At 36.1% G+C, this 14,332-nt stretch overlaps 1 protein-coding gene across 2 annotated transcripts in view; it reads right to left on the bottom strand.

The window, feature by feature from the left end:
- The window catches only part of ATP7A (ATPase, Cu++ transporting, alpha polypeptide), a 266,921-nt gene that overhangs the window by 83,230 nt on the left and 169,359 nt on the right, over positions 1-14,332 (bottom strand). The window contains exons 7-10 of one of the 2 annotated variants that reach the window (XM_006873741.1): positions 13,050-13,126; positions 11,283-11,508; positions 9,049-9,282; positions 7,651-7,742 (exon numbers count right to left, since the gene is read on the bottom strand). In XM_006873741.1, the coding sequence (XP_006873803.1) occupies positions 7,651-7,742; positions 9,049-9,282; positions 11,283-11,508; positions 13,050-13,126 (629 nt within the window). The remainder of the gene's footprint in view (positions 1-7,650; positions 7,743-9,048; positions 9,283-11,282; positions 11,509-13,049; positions 13,127-14,332) is intronic. The other variant, XM_006873742.1, reaches the window with a different exon arrangement.

The raw sequence follows: 14,332 nt of genomic DNA, 5'->3' as shown, positions 1-14,332 counted from the left end.
AGGTTCGCAGCCCGATTCGTAACCACTACGCTACCAGAGATTCTTAAGGAGCAGCTGGCAGATTTTAAGCACCAACCTTATGGTTGGCAGTCTGGTGCTTATCCTACTATATATCTATTTATATCATGGCTCTTAATTTCTTTTATTTCTTGAGGATAAGTAGAGAGATGACTGGGCCATATACTATTTCTATTTCCAACCTTCTGAGAAAGTGTCATGATGTTTTGCACAGCAGTTGCACCATTTTATAGTCCCAGTAACAGTGTTAGGATGGTCCCAAACTCTCAACACCTTCTACAGCCTTTGTTGTTTTCTGGATTTTTTTTTTTTTTTTTCTGGTGGGTTTTTTTTTGTTGTTGTTTTTTTTTTTAATTTTTTATTATTGCTAGGGTAAGATAAGTTCTTGCTGTGCTTATTTGCATCTCTATAATGGTTAATGAAATAATGAAAGGAGCCCTGGTAGCTTAGTGGATTATGGAATTGGGCTCCTAAATGAAAGGTCGGTAGTTCGAATCTACCAATAGTTCCACAAGAGAAAGATGATGCTTTTTACTCCCGTAAAGATTTACAGTCTCGAAACTTCTATACAGGGTCACTATGAGTCAGAACTGACTTGGTGGCATACAACTACCACCACCACCAATGGCTAATGATCGCAAATATTTCTTTATATGTTTGTTGGCCGCCTGGATGACTTCATTGGTGAAGTGTCTGTTCGTGACATCTGCCCATTTTTTAATTGGATTGTCTTGTTGAGATGTTGAAGTGTTCTATAAATTTTAGAAAGCAGTCCCTTGTCTGATTGCTAAAAAATTTTTCCCACTATGTGGGGTTCTCATCTTACTATTTTGATGAACCTTTTGATGCACATAAGTGTCAAATTTTTAGAAGGTCCCAGTCATCTATTTTGTCTTCTGTTTACACAATTTCAGTATTATGTCATGTATCAGAGTCCCTAAGTTTGTTCCTATTTTTTCATTGATGTTCTTTATAGTTTTCAGTTGTCTTTGGATTCTCTAAGTATTGGATCAGATCATCTGTAAATAGAGTGTTACTTCTTCTTTGCCAATTTAGATGCCTTTAATTTCCCTTCTTTGTCTTACAGCTCTGGCTAAGTCTTCCACCACAATACTGAACAGGAGTGGTGATAAAAGGCATTCTTGTCTGGTTCCTGTTCGAAAGGGGAATTGTTTCAGTTTCTTTCCATTGAGAGTAAGGTTGGCTATTGGTTTTGTCCATATGCCCTTATTTTGAGCATTTTTCCTTCTATTCCTATTTTATTGAGTGTTTTCTGTTTTCTGTTTTTTTAAATCAGCAATGGGTGTCGGGTTTTGTCAAATGCCTTTTCCACATCAACTGATATAATCATGTGGATTTTTTTTCCCTTATGTAAGTGGTAGATTACATGGATTGCTTTTATAATACTGAACCATCCTTACATACCTGGTGTGAATCCCTCATGATGTTTTATTTATTTGGTATGTTGTTGGATTCTATTGGCTAAGGTTTTGTTGAAAAATGTTGCATCTATGCTCATGAGAGATATTGGTCTATAATTTTTTTTTCTTTTAGTGATGTCTTTGCATACCCAAAATTAACTCCAACAATTCCTCTCACAGCCCTCTCTAATCACTTTAGCATGTATGTACACTAGTCCTGAAACTGACATCTTTGCTCTTTAACACTTTATAAAGAGGACTTTTGCAGCAGATTTTCCTAGTACATCATTTGACTTCTTGGCTGCTGATTCCATGAATATTGATTCTGGATCCAAGCAAATTAAAGTCTTTGACAACCTGTCTTTCTTCCACTTATCATGATGTTATTTATTGGTCTACTTGTGTGGATTTTTGTTTTCTTTACATTAAGGTACAATCCAGACAGAAGGCTGTGGTCTTTGATATCTATCAGAAAGAAGTTTAAGTCCTTTCTGCTTCCAGCAAGCAAGGTTCTATCATCAGGTTGATGTCATCCCACAACTCTTCTGGTTTTCAGTCATTAGTGTCTAATGCATCAGATCTGTTCTAGGGATCATATCTGAATTCAGGTGAGATATATTCAAGGGGATATATTGGTTCTTAAGGACTTATTTTCTTAAGCTTTAGCCTGAACTTACATATGAGAAATTAATGGTGTTTTCCATAGTAGACCCCCGGCCTTGTTTTGGCTGATAATATTAAGCTTCTCCCATCATATTGCCCAAAGATGTAGTCATTTTGATTTCTGTGTATTCTATCTGAACAGTTGGCGTGTACAATGGCCTTCTATATTGTTGAAAAAAGTATTTGCAATAAAAATGTTATCAGTCTTGTAAAATTCTATCATGCTTCTGGTGAAAGGAGATGGAGATAGGATTAATTTGATTCAATAGCAAATAATTGCTACCATACTTATGGCGGTAGCCAGGAGGCTGGCTTCAAGAATGTGCTCTTTGATTGTTTAAATGATTATATATTCCTGTGCAGTGTGTTTTTGTACATCAAAAAAAGAGGGAGGTTTCTTGATAAAAGAAACAATCTATGATGGTTTTGGGGGAATGAGGAAATAATTCATGCACTAGAGGGTAGATACGCATTAGCATGGGTAACAGGGCAAGCAATATACAACTGGAGGAACGTTGGCAGAGGAAAGATGGGGGTGGTGGGAGACACAGGGGGGAATGTAGTGGTTAAAGTGAATAGAGGTAAATGCTGTTAACTGTTGGTGCGTGGAGGGGATTGCAACCATGTAAGAAAGCAAAGTATATGATTTGTTGAATGTAAAACTGATGATCTGCTCTGTAAACCTATACTCAATTCACAATAAAAAGTTAAAAAAAAATTCTATCATGCGTTCTCTATCTAGCATTGTTAGTATCACCAAGGCCATTATTTTTCAACTACTGATTCTTCCTCTATGTTTCCAACTTATGGAATCTAATCACCAGTAATTATCAATACATTTTGATTGCAAATTTAGTCAATTTCAGACTGAAGAAGTTGGTAGACTTGTTTCAGTTCATCATCACTGACTTTACTGGTTGCTATGCAAATTTGAATATTTAGTGGTATTAACTGGTCTTCCTTGTGTCCGGTATGGATAATATCCTATCACAGACAGCACTGTACTTCAAAGTAGATCTTGAAATGCTCTTTTTGACAATGAATGTTAATCCATTTCTCTTCAATTTATCATTCTCAGCATAGTAAAGCATATGACTGTCAAATTAAAAATGGCCAATATCTGTTCATTTCAGCTCATTAATGCCTAGGATATAGATCTTCATGTATTCCATTTAATTTTTAATGACTTGAAAGTTTCCTAGATTCATATTTCATACATTCCACATTCCAATTATTAAGGATACTTACAGCTATTTCTTCTCATTTTGAGTTGTGACATACCAGCAAATGTGTCAGATCATGTCATTATGGTCACTCTACTTTGAGGAGGCAGTTCTTCTGCAGTAATATTTTGAGAGTCTTTCAACTTGAGGGGCTCATTTTCTGGCATTATATCTACATTCCACTAGTATTTATAAGAGTTTTCAGTCTTAATTTGTTATTTTTTTAAATTGTGAATTGTGTGTAGGTTTACAGAGCAGATCTTCAATTTTACATTCAATAAATCACACACTTAGTTTCAAGACAATGATTGCAATCCCCTCCTTGTAACAAAAATTATCCCATTTCCTCCCTGTGGTACTTATTTCAATTCTACCCTCCTTCTGAACTTTGTCCTTAGATAAATGTTACCCTGCCCATGGTGAGCAAGTTGTTGCTGTTAGCTGCCATCAAATCAGTACCGACCCATAGCGACCTTATGTACAGCAGAACAAAACACTGCCCGATCCTGGGCCAACCTCACTATTGTTGCCATGCTTGAGTCCATTGATGCTGCCACTTGGCCAATCCATCTCATTGGGAGTCTTCCTCTTTTTCTCTGACCCTCCACCTTACCAAACATGATATCCTTCTCCAGCGACTGATCCCTCCTGACAACATGTCCAAAGTATGAGAGATGAAGTTTGGCCATCTTGGCCTTCAAGGAGCACTCTGGCTACACTTCTTCCAAAATGGATCTATTGGTTCTTTTGGCAGCCCATGGCACTTTCAATATTCTCCTCCAACACCATAACTCAAAAGCATCAATTCTTCTATGGTCTTCCTTATTCACTGTCCAGCTTTCACATGTATATGAGGTTACTGAAAATACCATGGCTTGGGTCAGGCGCACTTTAGTCCTCAAGCTGACATCTTTGTTCTTCAACACTTTAAAGAGGTCTTGTGCAGCAGATTTGCCTAATGCAATACGTCGTTTGATTTCTTGACTGCTGCTTCAGTGAGTGTTGATAGTTGATCCAAGAAGAATGAAGTCCTTGACAACTTCAATCTTTTCTCCATTGATAAGAATTTTCTTTATTGGTCTAGTGGTGGGAATTTTTGTTTTCTTTACATTGAGATGCAATCCATACCGAAGGCTGTGCTCTTTGATCTTCATCAGTAAATGTTTTAAGTCCTCTTCACTTTCAGCAAGCAAGGTTGCATCATCTGCATATCGCAGGGTGTTAATGAGTCTTCCTCCAATCCTGATGCCCCGTTTTTTTTTCATATAACCCAGCTTCTGGGATTATCTGCTCAGCGTACAGATTGAATAAGTATGGTGAAAGAATACAACCTTGTTGCACACCTTTCTTAATTTTAAACCATTCAGTATTCCCATGTTTTGCTTGAACAACTGCTTCTTGGTCCAGGTACAGTTTCTTCATGAGCACAATTAAGTGGTCCGGAATACTCATAGTTTGCAATGTTGTCCATAGCTTGTCATGATCCACACAATCGAAAGCCTTTGCGTAGTCAATAAAGCACAGGTAAACATCTTTCTGATATTCTGTGCTTTCAGCCAAGATCCATCAGGCATCAGCAATGATATCTCTTGTTCCATGGCCTCTTCTGAATCTGGCTTGAACCTCTGGAAGTTCTTACTAGTATTGTTGTCCCCTTATATACCTATCTACTGCTTGGCTGAAAATTGGTCCATGAGGGAGAGTTTCATTCCAGACCTAAAGGGTGGCTGAGGGCCATAGTCTCAATTTTCTCCAGTCACTTTCTAATTAGTAAGCCCAGACTTTTAAAAATTATACTTTTGAATTTCATTCCATGTTGTCTCTCACTCTATCTGGGACCTTCTAATGTGATCCCTTCAGAGCACTTGGTAGTGGTAGCCAGACACCATTTAAAGTTCTTTTGTTCTCACGGTCTAACTGATTTCAAGCATCTTCAATTTCCATCACTCTTCTTTCTTCCACACATGGAGAAACCTTAGATGGCTGCCCAGGAGCTTTTAAGATCCCAGTCGTTGTTCACCAAAGTAGAATACAGAACACTGTCTTTGGGGACTGTGTTTTCTGTAACCACCCTTCCTTCTTTCCCAACCCTTGAACTTTGTCCTTGGGCAAATGCTCCCTTCCTTACCTCAAATGTATGACTATTCCAAGGAGTTCACACCTCCCTGGCGTCAACATTCCCCCGTAGACCTGTCTAGTAAGCTTAGTTCTAGACCTAAAGGGTACTAAAAGCCAGTCTCAGTGGTTCCACCTGTCTCCATTTAGCTAGTAAAACTGGTGTTTGTTGTTTTGGTTTTGTGCTTTGTTCTCTCTTTTTCTCCCACTGTACCTAGGACCTTCTAATGTAGACCCTTTCAGACTGGCCAAGGTGTCCCCTGAGACTATGATCCTGAGTCCGAAGGTCCAGCAACTCGTTGCCTCAGTTGTTTGGTAATGTCCAAGAAGCTTCATCATTTTGTCTACTGTAGGCTGCACCACATTCATAGGTGTGTTTGCAGCAAAGGTAAACACCCATGTACAAATATCATCTGTAAAGCCCTTATATATTTGTTTATATACTCTCATTCTCCCTCCAATACCTATTCAACTTGTGAATCTGTCCATATATCTACACATAAGAACATTATGGTTTGCAGGGTTGTGTAAAACAGTATTTACCTATATTCCCTTAAATTCTTGCATTCCTCCCCATGTCTTCACCCCGTGTTTTCATTATTCTTCTGCCCAACTTCCTCTTTTTGACTACTGCCTTCTCCATCACTTGAGTAAACATGTGTTTTACCGTCTAGCCAGTGAATTACTCCCTGTTTCTTGCCTCCCCTGGTAACATCAGAGAATGTTTCTTTTATCATGAAAACCTTTCCTTGATTTTAAAAAATAGTGGTTTCATACCATATTTGTCCTTATGTGATTAATTTCACTCCTGGGGTGGCACTATAAGATCAGCACTGGACTGGGAGCCACAAGGTCGGCAATTCAAATCCTCAGAAACCCTGTACAGAGTCGTTATGAGTCAGAACTAACTTGATGGCACTTAATAATAACAACAACAATTTCACTCAACATAATGTCCTTCAGATTCATCCAGGTATTCATCAAGTTTTAAGTGGCTAACCATACAGAAGTTGTCAGTCTCTCCTACTTCGTAATCTGTCCAACTGGGTGACCCTGATGGTATTTAAAATACCAGTGGCATAGCTTGCAGCATAACAGCAACACACAAGCCACCACAGTACACAAAACTGACAGAGTGATGGTTTGTAGAGATTATAGCCAAGAAAGCTCTGTAGAACAGTTCTACTCTGTAACACATGAGGTTGCCATGAGTCAGAATTGATTCAACAGCAAGAGTTTGGTCTTGGGTTTTTTTAATTTGCCTGAACAATTTTATAAATATAAAAATTAAAAATACAAATAACTCCTGGTGTGTCACTGTAAGATAAGTACTGGACTGCTAACTAAAAGGCTGGTAGTTTAAACCCACCAGCCACTCCTCAGAAACCCTATATGAGGTCGTTATGAGTCGCAATTGACTCAAAGACACTTAACAACAACAAAAATCTAATCAAGCCTTTAGCTTTAACCTCCAAATTACGGGTATTCAAATAGAATGAGTTACATGATACAACAAGAGAGCAAAGAGCTAAATTCAGACTGCGAAACACTCTACAGGACAATTGGTAGATATTTCTTTGACAAGTCAATTTTGACAAGAAAGAGGAAGAGAGAGAAAAGAGATGAACTGTTTGGTCTAAATTCAAAGAGGTATGAGAGTCAACTGCACAGACTGTCTTAAAAATTATTTTACAAACTAAGTAAGGAGCTCTGGTAGCGTAGTGGTTACTAATCGGGCTGCGAACCTTAATGTCAGCGGTTCGAAACTACCAGCTGCTCCGCGGGAGAAAGATGAGGCTTTCTACTCCCGTAAAGATTTACACCCTCGGAAACCCTGTACAGAGTCGCTATGGGTCGGAACCGACTCGACGGCACTTAACAACAACAACAACGAGATAAATATATATGTATTAGACACAACTGAAGAAATGTGAATATGGACCAGTCACAAGGAATTATTGCTAATAATATTAGGTGTGATGTGGTATTATAGTTATGAATGAATATGTCCTTAATTCATTTTAAAATATGGCAGCAGCAATAGAAAGAAAGATAAAATATATGTATGAAATAAGCATGGCAAAATGTGGATAACTGTTGAAATGGGAAATAGATATGTGGGTTCATTATTCTCTGGTCTCTACGTCCATGTATATATATTAAATTTTGCATGAGAAATTCAATGAAAGGGGAATAAATAAGACAAATACCTCAGGAAGATATTATCAGAGTCAAGGGTTACAATAGTTGCTTCTGTAGCTTGTAGTGAAATTAGCTTTGCAAGAGCCTCTGATGTTTTTCCCTACAAATTAAAACAAACATGTTCAAAATGCTAAGGAAGAAAAAGTTTGGTCTTAACTAACATACAGTCTTTATTATTTACCAAATAGAAGGCTTTAAGAATATTAATTTGTTCAAGTCAGAAAAATTTTCACTTCAAAAATAGAAACTATACAAAATATTTCAATGTTTTAGTATGTAAAATTTATAAAGATAAAAATTAATAAGAAAACTATCAGGAGCTCAATTTTTGCACAGGCAAAGAAAATTAAGCTGCATTTAAAAGGAACTAGAAATACACAATGTAGAAAAATGTTTATCCCTGATATTAATGGCAGAAATATAAAGTAAAGTAACTTGAAATACCATTTAAAGGAGCTCTGGTAGTGTAGTGGTTACAAATCGAGCTGCGAACCGCAAGATCAGCAGTTCGAAACTACCAGCTGTTCCGCGGGAGAAAGATGAGGCTTTCTGCTCCCGTAAAGATTTACAGCCTTGAAAACCCTATACAGGGTCACTATGAGTTGGAACCGACTCAACGGCATATAACAACAACAACAACTTAGCAAGAATTTAGGTAAGAGTTAATGCTGATGAAGTTATAGTAAAATGAATTCATTGATATACTCATGCTGGTACTGTTAAAATTGTTACAACTTGTAGCATAAACCATACAAAGACTTAAATCCTTTAACCCAGTAGTCACATCCTGTGTGATTTATCCTAAAATACTAGCTCAGTATCAATAACTATCACACATTAGTATGTTCAATACAGGATTCTCTAAAATAAAATAATTACAAACAATTTGAGAACAAAACCAGACTGGTGTAGTAAATTACAGCATAAATGACAGAATATCAGTCAGAAATATCAAAGAATCACCTAAATGGAATAAACATGGAAAAATGATACTGCATTAAAGGTAAAAAGTAGTATGCATTCTATGTTTGCAACTCAATAAAATATAAAGGCAGATGGAAGAGTATTAGGAAGTAATTTATATCATAGCATTTATGGGTGAATTTTTCATCATTATTTTAAACCTTGTCATCACATCAATTTTCCAATTATTAATGTAATACAAAACAAATTAGAGGTACTTTTTAAATGCCTCTCTCAAAATAAAAATAAACATACTGCACTATCTCAGTAATATGTTTGGTAAATCTTCAAAGAGAATATTTAACAAAAAAATTGCCAAAAGTACTTATTTTAGTAAATAGTTAATTATACAAACCAATGTCCATTCTCGATAATTGGTCTAGAAATTATTAAAGTCAGTTATGTACTCAAGATTTAAATAAATGTTACCTTTCTTACTTTACCTTTGCTATATGTTCCAGCCACCGACCTAGTGCAATAAACACAAACAGCATAGGAGGTGTATCAAAGAAAGTAATAGGGTTCACTTTGGCTCTCTCATACATTGCAACCAGAAGGATAACCAAAGAGTAGACAAATGCAATGGTGGTTGCCAACACAATCAGTACATCCATATTCGCAGTTTTATGCTTCAGAGCTTTGTAAGCCTGAATGTAGAAGTGCCAGCCTCCGAAAAACTGCAATATAGAAACAATAATCACTGAACTTTTTAAATGTTAAATTTTATATATGTACTCAGTAATGATGATAAAGCATCAATATTAACTTTCTTTAGATTTTATCTAACCCACAAGCACTAACGGGAGATTTTTTAACTACAACAATGCTGTTTGCATTTTAGTGTTATATGTTTGTGCACAGAGGGAAAGATCCAATTGCTGCACAAGGATCTTTTGTTTCTCTTCTATGATCCTGTGATTATTCAATAATATAAAGAAAGTCAGAAGGTTCTTGGATATTTATCTGATAGTAGCAAAAACAAAAACTAGAGAAATAATTGTATTGTTTTTACAAAGATTTTCTATAAAACTCATCTTCTCCTTTCTAAAACTCAACTTAAGTGGTATATCGCAAAAGTACTGGGTCTGTTGGTTGTTTCTGTTGGTAAACATAACTGGAAAGCTTATATTTTCATTAATAAAGAAAAATATACTACAGTGTTTTTCAAATTGCTATTGCCTTTAAAAAAGAATCATCTATGGTGTTGTAGGATAAGCACTGGACAGCTAACTGCAAACTAGGTGGTTCAAACCCGCCAGCAGCTCCAAAAAAATCCTTTGTTGTTGTTAAGTGTCGTGGAGTCGGTTCTAGCTCATAATGACCCTGTACAGGATTTCCGAGGAGCAGCTTGTGCGTTTGAACTGCTGACCTAGTGGTTCGCAGTCCAGTGCTGATCTACAGCACCACACCAGAAGTTAATACACAGTAAACATGAGTGGACTGCACTTAACAACAAAAACAGCAAAATCATAGACAAGATGGAAATATACCACAGTAAAAAAATTTCTCAAAATAAGGGCTCAAAAACTTACAGAAAGTAATGAGGTACGTGCCACAGAGAAATAACATTATAAAGTTATATACAATAGCAGTATGCATACCAACTCTAAAAATCTTGAACACTTGTTCCCTATACTGTCATTAAACAGTATTTTTTTTTTCACTTTTTATTGTGATTTGAGTAAAAGTTTACAGGGCAGATTATCAGTTTTACATTCAACAAATCTTACTTTGTTTCATTACAATGATTATAAATCCCTCCATGTACCATCAGTTAAACAGTATTTCTCTCTATTCACTTTAGCTTTAAAAAAAAATTTTTTTTTAACAAACCAAAAAAACCCGATTCAGGCATATATAATAATTTACACCTCCCAAAGGGTACATTCTGCAAGTCTGCCTCCTGGCCACCAGCTCTTAGTCCCTCTCTTTCCATGAATCTAGAGTCCACAGCCACACCCCTCTCTATGACCCCATCTCTGGCATCACTGCTTCTCTGGATAAGGTCCTGCATTCTGCTTGTGCTCTTCTCCCTTGATGGTCATAGGGTCCTTTGTTCCTGGACTGTAAGATCAACTACTCCCCTGTTTTTGTTACAAAACTTCTACCTTTACAGGTGTGACAGTTTCATTTAGTCATGACAACAATTACTCATTACTGAATCATAAGAATCTTATCCCCATCTCTTTTCACCAGACCCATCTAGACAAGATGAAAACTATTCAGTGGGGACTTTATCTTCTCCCACACATTATTAAACTAAACGCCCTCTTGAGAATTTGTAAGCCAGTCACTTTGTGCCTTTATCGCCCCTCATTTTAGTTAACCAATGTCTAAGTTGTCCGTCCCAATCTACCCTGTATACAGAGGGGATAAAATTGATACTTGATGTGAAGACTCCTTCCCTCTCAGTTGGTATTTTGAGCTACTATGCCCATGAGTATAGGTCAGCAATTTACCCTCGTTTCCTTTAAAACAGTATTTTAAGGGTTAAATAGAATCTATTATTGACTTTATAAAAACGATTCAATTTAAGATTATTTTTGAAAAGCCTCCAGCATTTAAAAAAAAAATCATATTTCTGGCTAATATATGTATTGCAGTTGAAAATAATCATGCATGTCACATTTTGGCTATTTTCATTATTAACCAATATACTTGCTAACATTTAACTTACCTGTACAGGTACACACAATACAAAGGATAGTAAATTCATAATGGACAATCCTGGCAGTATCTGGTGCTCCAAGAACATAGAAGAATGAATGTTTATCTCTCCTTCCTGACTCATGTTCTGATTATGGTGAAGAGCTGCAAGGTGGTGGTCCACAGCCATCATATATATCATTAGCCCCATTACAGGAATACAAAAAAACAGGCTCACTAGAAAGGATCGTCTCCACCTAATAGAGAAAAAATAAGAAAAGAAAAATCCTTTAAGTTTAGGTACTGTTCCCTCATCTTCTATATTTTGGATTAGATGTTTGATAGAATTACCCAGTGGAGCAATTTTCTTTTGGGGAGGTTTTTTGCTTTAATATGTAATTTTATTTATTTTGTTGTTGTTGAGACTATATAGCAAAACATAAACCAATTTAACAGTTTCTATATGTACCATTGAGCTGCACTGATCACTCTGATCTCTGAGTTATTCTTCCTTTTCTGAGTTATTCTTCCCACATTAACATAAATTTCCTATCTAATTTCCTCCTCAATGTTCCTATCTAATCTTTTAAGTTGTTGTTGTCAAGTGGATCCCATATAGATAGTTCTCAAGAGAACATAATGCTCAAGGCAGACATGTTTTTCTAGTTAAGATAAACTGTTCTTTGGTTTTAATAAGACTTCAATGGATAATTTTGGTTTAAGATTTAAAGATTACCTCAGGGCAATAGTTTCAGAGGTCCAGCTATACTAAATGGTTTCAGGAAATATGGAGTTCATGAGAATTTGAAATTCTCCCTTTTGATCAGGATTATTGTATGCAATTATTGATCAGAATATTTAGTTATGGTGGTGTTGCTATTGTCAAGTGTCATCGAGTTGGTTCCAACTTGTAACGACACAGTATAGGGTTTCCAAGGAGTGACTGTGGGTTTGAACCACCAATCTTGCAGCTCAAACTGACCTTGCCATCCAGCACATTATACTAGAGTGCCACACCAGGCAGGTCTCCTTAGTAATGGTAGCAGACCTCATTTTTATTACTGATTCAGTCTGTTCACTTGTTACAGGTCTGTTGAAATCTACTGTACCTTCTTGAGTCAAGGTTATGTGTTGCAAGGAATTTGTCCATTTGCTCTAAGCTATCTAATTTGGTGAAATACAACTGTTCATAGTATTCCCTTAAAATACTTTTTAGTTTTTATTTCTATGGGACCAAGTGTAACATCCCTACTTTCATTTCTAATTTTAGATATTACATCTTTTTAATCTTTTCACCAAAAACACAACATCTGGTTTCATGTGATGCTGTAGAATAAGTACCCAACTGAAAGGTCAGTTTGAACCACAAGGCTGGCGGTTCAAACTCACCAGTCACTCCTGGGAAACCCTATACAGGGTCACTATGAGTCGGAACTGATTCAACAGCACTTAACAATAATACCAACATTTTTCGCCTAGTCTCTATTTCATTTATTTCTGCTCTGCTCTTTATCATGTACTTTATTCTGGTACCTTTAGGCTCAGTTAGTGCTTTCTCTTCTAGTTCCTCAAATAATAGAGTTAGATTATTGATTTGAGATTTTTTTTTCTTTTTTAATGTTAGTGTTTATTGTTATAAAGCTCCTTGTGAGTACTGCCTTCGCTGCATTTCACAAGTTTTGGAATGTTGTCTTTTCATTCTCATTCAACTTTAAGTATATTTTTATTTTTCTCTTGATTTCCTCTTAGACACATTTTAGTAAAATCTGTTTTTCACTACAACGCCCAAAGTACTTACTGTCTTATTTCTCGTTTATGATCTAGGTGACTTGCTGATCGATCCTTCTTGACCAAAGAAGCTTCAAAACCTAAACTCTATGGGAATTCATGAGAAAAAAAGTATTTCATTTAATGTTTAAATATTATACAGAAAATTTCTAAGTCATGCTAAAGTCATCAACAATAATTCAATTGAATTACTGAGTACAAGTAACTCTAGAGGACTTAAAATACTGATGACGATAAAAAAAAAGTACAGCATTCACTATGGATTGCATGACAATATAAAGAAAACAAAAATCCTTAAAACTGAACCAGTAAATAATATTTTGATAAATGGATAAAAGAATGAAGTTGTCAAAGACTTCATTTTGCTTCAATCCACAATAAACACTGATGGAAGCAATGGTCAAAAAATCAAATAATGTATTGCATTAGGCAAGTCTGCTGAAAAGACTTCTTTAAAGTGTTCAAGAGCAAAGATTTCAGTTTGAAGATTAAAATGGACCTGACCCAAGCCATAGTATTTTCAATACACTTACATGCATGTGACAAAGAAATCTGTGTTGGAAGAAGCTTTTTGAAGCCAGGACGGTGAGACTATCTCTCATGCTTCAGATATGTTATCAGGAAGAAACACTCCTTGGAGAAGGACATCATTACTTGGTAAAATGAGAAAAAGAAGATGACACCCAACAAGATGGATTGGCACAACGGCATCAGCAATGTCCTCCAAGTGTCGCAATGAACGTGAGGATGACACAGGACTGTGCAGTGTTTTGTTCTGTTATGCACAAGGTTGATATGAATTGGGAAAATAACAATGATTCTATATTTATAAAATCCCAAAGACTCTGCAAGAAAATTTTTGGAACTCACAGAAATTTTCAGCAAAGTCCCAGGATGCAAGATCAATATACAAAATCAGTTGGATTCCTTACACAAATAAAGAGAGCTCTGCAAAGGAAGTCAGCAAAACAATACTATTTGCAATAGCAACACAAAAGATGAAATACTTAGGAATAAATCCAACCAGAGAAACACAAGACTGATACTTTAAAAAAAACAGAAAAAAAAACCTACAAAATATTACTACAAGAAAATAAAAGAGACTTACAAAAATGGAAGACTATACCATGCTCAGGGATAGGAAGACTAACATTGGAAAAATGTCAATACTAGCCAAAGAAATCTATAGATAAAATGTAATTACAGAGGGAACAAACAAGATGGTGGATCAGGTGGACGTATAGCAGAGAGCTCCACCACCAACAACACAGAATACCCGACCAAGCAGGTTCA

Source organism: Chrysochloris asiatica, unplaced genomic scaffold (genome assembly GCF_000296735.1).
Source record: "Chrysochloris asiatica unplaced genomic scaffold, ChrAsi1.0 scaffold00252, whole genome shotgun sequence".
Classification (NCBI taxonomy): domain Eukaryota; kingdom Metazoa; phylum Chordata; class Mammalia; order Afrosoricida; family Chrysochloridae; genus Chrysochloris; species Chrysochloris asiatica.
This window is presented reverse-complemented; position numbering and strand designations above follow the sequence as displayed.